We start from the raw sequence: 8,391 nt of genomic DNA, 5'->3' as shown, positions 1-8,391 counted from the left end.
TTAATAATTTCAAAATTTGAATAATAAAAATATAAAATATAAAATTGATTAAAAATGTAGAAAAATCATAGAAACTTTCAAAAAAATTCAGAAAAATTATTTAAAAATCTGAAAAAATAGGAAATGACTATGGACTATTTTGGGTATTTTGGCCGGCAACTTTAAAAAAAATGATAATTTTTCCCTTTTGGCAAATTGTTTCCCAAAAAAATAGTAAAAATTTCAAAAAAAAAAATCTCAAAAACTAGGAAATGACCACAATCAACTGGCCATGGACTATTTTACGTATTTTGGCCGGCGAATTTAAAAAAATGACGATTTTGCTCTTCTAGCAAATTGTCGCCCAAAAAAATAGTAATGTTATAATATCATTATTGGATTGATATTTATGAAGTTCACTTTTTTTTTTTGAATTTTTACATTAGATATTTGAATTTTTTGTAATGTTATAATATCACAATTGCGCGATATTTATTCAGTTCATATGTTCTTGTTATCAATACATATGTGAATTTGTTGTAATGTTATAATATCATAATTGTGTAGATATGGCAAAGAGTACTCACATTCAGCCGGGCTTAGAGGATGGTTCACTACTTATTGGGCAGATAAGGGCCTGCATGGTAACCATTCTCATTCTCCGATTCTGAGGAACAAAAAGGATGAGAATCGCGTTTGGTAATGCAAATAAATTTGATTTTGATTATGTTCCCAAAATCAGTTTTAGAGTAAAATCTAGAACTAAAAAAAAAGTTGATTTTAGAAAAAAGAATCACTTTTGAGAATCACAAAACAAAATGAAGTCTCACATTTCTCACTTTTCCCTTTCAATTCTCTCATCACTTTTCTCTCAACCTAATAAAAATTAAAAAAAATTAAAAAAATTCAAAAAAAATTTGAAAATTTTTAAAAAATCTCAAAACATTTAGAAATTCCCTAAAAATTGAATAAGCTTATATTAGGCTAGTTTGACCTTATTTTCATAAATTTGCACCTAAATTTTCTAAATTTCTTAGATTCACTCTTCTGCAAAAAATGTCACAGAAGATGATGGCATCCAATATGTGGACGATAACATATATACTCATAGCCGCGCGTCACAAAATGTAAACATCCGGACGTGGAGCTGAAGTTAAACACTCACTTGGATTTAGGACAAAAGCTGCGAAATGATAGTGAAGGACTTGTACTTCGTATCAAGGAGGGTAATTTTTTTTTTTGTCGGTGGATTTTGATTATTTGACTGCTATGTTTGTATGTATTTTGGATAATATAACATTTAAAGAAAAAAATGAGTTCTTAATATGGCAACTGTCCCATGCTTTAATCGAACTTCAAGCGTAATGTATTAAAATTTGTGTTTCATTTATGACATGCTAAAAAAATAATGTATTTTAAATTATTTTAGTGTGCATTGAAAATTAGTCTTCAATTTAGGATGAAAATTTACAAAGTAACTACATAGTTATTTGACTTAAATGAAAAAAATTAGAAAGAGAAATAGTTTTTTGAAACATAAATTTTGTGCAGTTATCAAATGCGTTTCTACTCTAATAACATAAATTTTGGGTAGTTATCAAACGCACTCTGATTCTCTAAAACTCATCTAGGAACAAAACCAGAAAAAGTCATTTAATCAGAATCAGTTTTCCGAAACAAAATAGTTACCATGCGCAGCCTAAGATAACCGAGAAATTTAGCAGTTGATCTATCATTTGTAACAACATTATCAAAATTGCCACTACTAGGTCATGTCACATTTCACGGATACATCCGATTGAAGTCTTTAAATGTCGGCGAGCGATGCTCCACATAGGTGAGCTTGATCTACGCATAGTCCCGTATCTACAAGCTTCGAGATTGTACGACGTTTATACGATGGAAGTTGTCCAGCTTCATTGGCATTTGATTATTGCATTGGTCGAGCGGTGGAGACCCAAGACCCACATCTTTCATGTGCCAGAAGGTGATTACATGATCATGCTGCAGGATATTGTGGTGCTTATAGGGCATCCCATTTATGAACGTGCAGTTATTGGCCCTACTAATGTAAATTGGACCACTCTCTGTAATGATTTACTTGGTGCTCACCTAGTAAAGTTGTGTGGCACCCAGATAAGTTGAAGTTGGTTGAAACAACGCTTTGAAGATCTTTCGACGGATGCCGATGACATCACTATAGTGCAGCATCCTAGGGCATTCATTCTCCGCCAACTTGGAGGATCTATTTTCGTGGACAAATCAGGTGCCCGTGTTAGTTTGCTGTTTTTTCCACTATTGGTGAAAACCTCAACGTCTTTACGTAGTACGGTTGGGGTTCGGTAGCACTTGGGTGGCTATATCGGGAGTTATGCCGCGCAATCGACCTAGAAGAGAAGCAAATGGGTGGTGCCATACATGTACGGCAGATTTGGGCATATGAGTGCTTCAGATGTGTCTTCCCATCTCTAATGATTGATGTTCTTTTACCATATGCACATTTCGGTAGTCGGTATGTGATTTATTGCCTTTTCGGTTCGTGCATCATTAATTCTTTCCAATGCGTATAATAGATGAAAATCTAATGTTTTTTTTTTATGCAGCTAGAGTCAAGACCGACAAATAACGGAGGTCCCCGCACATACTTTGCCACATCTGCGCTATCAACTTGATTGATTGGCATCCGAAGATGTAAGTAATGATAGCAACGAACGAGTTTAATAAACTGTTAGCTTTTAAATTAATTCTTCGTTTAATTTGACATGTTTTATTACGATAACAGATTACTTGGGAACCCTACGCCGGGAACATTCTAGAGACTCTACCGTATTATCGCCTGTAAGGACAAGGCATTTGGAGGGCTTGTGTCCCACTCATCTGTTATTGGATAGTTGAGTGGCATTATCCAATCCGAGTACTTCGGCGGTTTGGTATGCAACAACCAATATTTACTTCTCCCGGCGATCATAAAGCCTTGTATGATATTGACAACAGGCCGGTTGGGAAGGATTGAGTAGCTAAGCACAGACGGTGGATTGTTATGTGAGACAGATGTGCATAATATATAATTCATGGTAATCCCGCAATGGAGCAACTTCACTTTCATTCAGGATATACAGAGTGATTCCGTAGATATACACGGAAGTTGATTTCTATTACGGGAGTCGCAATGGGTTCAACGGTTCGTACAAACACTTTCAATTTAATTCATTAATTATTTTTTAGTAATATAAGTTATTGGCATTTAATAACTTTTGTTATTTTTGATATCATTACTAGGGTGATGGCATCGAACAAATCTTATATATAATAAATTCACGTTCATCTCATCGAGCTTAGGCGGATGAGGGAAGGATAGCTAGGACAATGCTATACGCCCGAAATGAGGAGGGGTGGCTAACGATGATGCCCCCACCCCAATAAGCAATTACAGCAACACCCGTTGGGCCGCACGGGGATGACCTACCCGAGCCTGTTCAGCTGACCCAAACGACCTTTCGAGCTCATCTAGTTAGTGATGTTGTCATTTACACCTTGTAGTGTCATACGACAGATTTAGCTTTGCAGTTCATTCTAGGGTTAAACCAGGCAGATTTCGATACGGGATTCGCCCGGTTTGCCAGCCCATTTCTTGAGAGATCCGCTTTTGCATTTCCCGACAATCCATAGCCGTAGGCTCTAGCTACTTCCCTTGTTTTATATGGATCCGATTTCTCTCCTTTTTATTCGGGCCTTCCTACAAGAGGACATGTATCGTCTGGGCATGACATATTTTCACAAGATATGCCTTCATCATCTACACATCCTACTCAATCGGATCCTCGTCCTCGTCGATACAATGCTAGACCCGCCAAGCACCGGAGAGAACCCGATTGCGGAACAAGATGTCATGTAGGAAGACGATATTGTTAGTAGATGTAATTGCGATTAACGATTGTTATCTATTATGAAAATTTTATGTTTTTCATATATTTCAGCACTTTTATTTTATGAATATTTTAATTAATTAATTATTGATAATTATGTTATAAAAATAAGCTTCAATAGAAAAAAATTATAAATAAAATAAATGTTACAAAAAATGTAAAAAAAAGGCCGCGCTCCCTGCTTGGTAGTCAGATTGCCGAGCGGGCCTCGCTCGGCGATCCAAACCCCGAGTGGGCGCCCACTCGGTAGTCTTACTACCGAGTGTAGATATAGCCAAATGGAACCGTGGGCCCGGAACCGGCCCGTTGACAGGGCCCACGGTTCCAACTCTTTTTTTTTAAAAAGGGAGAGGCTCGGGAAAAAAGAGCCGTTGGGCTCGGGAACCGGCGCGTTTCGAACCGAAACCAGAACCGGCTGGGAACCGCCGGTTCCACCTTTTCGTGGAATCGGAATCGCCGGTTCGGCGGAATCGGCCATGTCCGGCCGAGTGGATCCCAAACTGGTAAATATTTTTTTAACCTATTTTGGTAATTTTTATCCTAATTTGGAAAAAAACCCTTTTCTGCCACGTGGAAAATAAAGAGGAACATTTTTTCAGATCGAGAGCTTTCTTATCATTTTGTCCCCCCTATCTCCTCCTCCTCTCCGGCTCCATCTACTTTCCTGACTTATGTCATCTATTCAGCATTTTGTTCCCTTATGTTTTTCCTTTCCAAGACGGTGACTATGTTTTGTCAAACGTTGCTGCTCCAACTCCGCTAAAGTCGACTCTAAACAATCGTTTCCTAACTTGGGGATTTGAGTCAGATTCTCAACTTGTCGAAATAGTAGGATGGTATTTCATTTGTTCCATTGCAAAATTAGATTTCCAAATGCAAGGCAGGGTTTTTATTTTTTATTTTTATTGCTCTCACTAACTACATTATACGCGGAGATTGACAAACAAACATACGTGATGGGTCAATCGAGATGTTATTTCTTGATATTGTCCGGTCATTAATAACTTGAGTATTTTAGATAGTAGATAGAAATAACGTGCGGAAGGAGTTCTATTGAAACCAAAAGGTGAAGGCCCGTCTGCCATCCGCACCATAATTAATGGAGTTTGCCAAAAAAAAAAAACACAGCTAGTGGAAGAAGTCCTCCTAGGGATAGGAGACATAGGGCTAAAGAGAGTCATCGCCGTCACGAATTTCATGCATTATTACAGCATTAAGTTCACTTTTTCTACGTACCCATGTGCTATTTTCTACCAACCTTCTTATCTGGCTTTCTACAAACCGAAAAAAAACTACTCATTGCTTCTGCTTGTAACTCTCCCTTCAAAAATCAGAAAAAATCAACGAACATGCTTTGTAAAATTATGAAGGAATATTATATACAAACATATGCGTCCGTGTTCCCATGGTTTGAAATGTTTGATGTATATAGTGTAACGGCCTGGTCCCACGCGCTTCCGTTGCGTCATTTTGCAATATATTATCCGCTTTGGACACACAGTCCTCACGGTTTTGTTCCTCCGAGCGTCGCCCATACAACTCCCGGAAAATGCGTCTTGCAAGTCTAAGGGCACCCCAAGGCTTATAAAGCCTTCCAAAGACTTCCTCCTAAGCAATGTGGGACTAAGGAGGAGTTGTGACATATAGCGTCGATAAAAGTCCAAAAATGACCAGTTTCAACCACTTCCATGGGGATACAATCGCCATGGCCTTAAGGGCTCATCTGTCGAGGTTCAGCCGTACGATATAAATTTCGGGTCTGACCCCACTAACGTCGTGATTAAAGCAGCGATGGCTCATCCAAATGAGTGGTAATTAAGGCTCAAACTTGATAAGCGAAAGGCTTATGATAATGATTCGGAGATCGCTGTTCTGATTTCTCCTTCACATTTTTTTGTCAATTGACAAAAAAAGAAAAACAGAGAGCATGAAGCCAAAAATAAGTGCCAAACAAGAAAATCTCCAGAATAGTAACACCAGCCATTGTCCCAACCTTGACTGACACTTAAAGGCAAAATCAGCTTGAATTAAAGCCCATTATATGGCCCATTAAGATTCGACTATTCCATACTTACAAAATGAAATGCGCGTGCATCTACAAAATGATTTGTAGTATTCCCTTTTGCCGGTGGTGCGTGTCTCGTGTGTAAGGAAAATATTGTTTAAGTTCATTCTAGAGATGATGTACAGTGCAGTTCAGATCCGATCAAACCATAGAGAATCGTGTGAAAACTCATCATAGATCTAATATGATTCTGATTACTACAACGCGATCTTATCATAAAGGATTTAAACAATAAACATAGTTATAATTGCTCTTAATTAATCCCGACCTTCAACCCATCCTGAACCTATGTTAGTCTTTTTGAAATGGAACCGCAAAGTTCGTAACTTGTTCACGTGCAATTAGAATGCAGTGCATTACGGGCTACTTGACCATGTGTGCCCCCCTTTTGTCCTGGCTCAACTCTACGAAGTAAGAAGATTCAGTAAAATTTCATTAAAGCAGTTTTAGAGGTTACTGTTGTAGGATATTTGATTTTTTTTTCTCATAAATAGACATGTTGCACTAACAGAACATCAAACCCATCTTCCTTACATCTCATGGATCCCCACGCACATTAGATTAATCTCAAATCGAAATAAATCATAACATTTTCCGTATGATATTACGATCACTTTCATGGCTTTATGAATACTATTGATGAAACTCGATGGGGAATGAAGCTAAGCATCATCGGTCGATAGGATAACAAATCGTATATGCACAAGCTCATCGCATGACAATTTAGAATTATCATTCAAACATAAGGTTCAGCAATTTAAGATAGAGAATAATGAGATTCACGATCGAAATAAAGACGGGAAGGTAGACCTGTTTTCCTCCATCTGAAGTGGCCCTCTTCCATGCATGACCAAGCCTCTTTCTCTCTCCTCTTCCTTTCTTTGCTTTGCTGCTCCTCCTCCTCCACGTGATGCCGCCAACTGCTCTGCGCCGCCAGCGGAGATTGCCGGACAGTTGCCATCATCGTCCGTCTCTCCTCTCTCTCTCTCTCTCTCTCTCTCTCTCTCTCTCTCTCTCTCTCTCTCTCTCTCTCTCTCTCTCTCTCTCTCTCTCTCTCTCTCTGCATGTAGACAAACTACAAGAAATTTCCATTTTCGTGACCATCTTATTTGCCACAGATGTATCGAAAAGAGTTTTGCTAACATAACAGATTTTGGGTGACTATGAGAGTAAAAATATGTTGTGGGCCACAAAATTTTAAATGAGTGAACTCTATACTAATTTTTGTTTTCTTTTATAAATAAGCTAGATTAAGGACCGTTGCATCTCTAATGAATTTGTAGCTGTTCATGATAACGTCACTGATACGTGGAGAATTAGGGACAATAAAGTCGCCATCAAATGTTTGAATTTGTTCCCAGAATTATTATTATCTGTGGTTTGGAAGAGTACAGCTGGGAATGCAAGTAAAGGACCATTTTGCTAAAATGGAAGTAAAGAACCATTTTGCTAAAATGGCCTCTCTTCCGCCACAGCCCAATAACATGATCAATAATGGAGGACGTAAACGTTGTACTCCACCACGGCATCCCCGGTCTGGAAGTTGACCGTGTGCGTCCTTGCCTGAGCGTACCCGCTTGCGAACCGGAAGAGCCCGCTCCCACCGACGATTGGCATCTCCCTCACGCTGGAGAGCACTGCGTTCCGACCAAGGATGCTCAGGGTGCTCCCGTTGTACTTCCCTTCGGTGAACACGTAGTTCTGCACCATCAGCAGTCCGATGTCGTTGAGCGAGGCAGACGAATAGATTCCCTGAGCCCGGCCGACCATCTTGGAGCTCATTTCGGGGCGTTCGGTCAACGGGTCATCGATCACAAAAACCGAGCCGAACCTGGTGGCCGAAGTGTTGGTCATCTTGGCCTCGGCAACAAGCACGGCAGTCGGGTTGCGGCCACTCACAATGTCGTGGAAGTAGAAGTGTAGGTGGCTCAGCTTCTCGTTCCTGAGCCGGTGCTCGCGAGGGAGGAGGCTTCGCGAGAAGGTGCGAGAGTTTGCGGCGCGAAAAATGGCGGAGGTAAAGAGGAGAGAGAAGATGACGAGCTTTGTGATGCAAAGAGCCATGGCTAGAGAGAGAGAGAGAGAGAGAGAGAGAGGTGGCTAGGGTTTAGTTGAGGGGAGGGTTTTAAGGAGGAGGAAGATGGGGAAGAGAATATGGGGTTTGGTGGAGGCCTCTGGATTCCCTGCCATAAAGGCAGGTGACATGCCCCATCCCCACCCTCCAAAATATTTTCCCAATTTTTTCCCCCCCTATAAACAAGGATGGAGGGTGGGGATGCAATGTTTCCCCTACCATTGGAGACCCAATAAGAGAGAAGAAAGAGAGTTGGGGCGTCGTCACAAGGTGACCTACCATTCGCGGGCTGAAAATAATGTAAATTCCTGGAGAGAGGGACCAAAAATTAAATTTCTCATCCAGGTGAC

General features: G+C 39.9%; 1 protein-coding gene across 1 annotated transcript; it reads right to left on the bottom strand.

Annotated features, from left to right (window-relative positions):
• Window positions 1-7,458: 7,458 nt before the first annotated feature.
• Window positions 7,459-8,031, bottom strand: LOC115730845 (dirigent protein 22-like). Its single transcript, XM_030661463.2, has one exon. The coding sequence runs from the start codon at window positions 8,029-8,031 to the stop codon at window positions 7,459-7,461; it is 573 nt and encodes a 190-aa protein (XP_030517323.1).
• Window positions 8,032-8,391: the final 360 nt, after the last annotated feature.

This window comes from Rhodamnia argentea, chromosome 10 (assembly GCF_020921035.1).
Source record: "Rhodamnia argentea isolate NSW1041297 chromosome 10, ASM2092103v1, whole genome shotgun sequence".
Taxonomy (NCBI): domain Eukaryota; kingdom Viridiplantae; phylum Streptophyta; class Magnoliopsida; order Myrtales; family Myrtaceae; genus Rhodamnia; species Rhodamnia argentea.
This window is presented reverse-complemented; position numbering and strand designations above follow the sequence as displayed.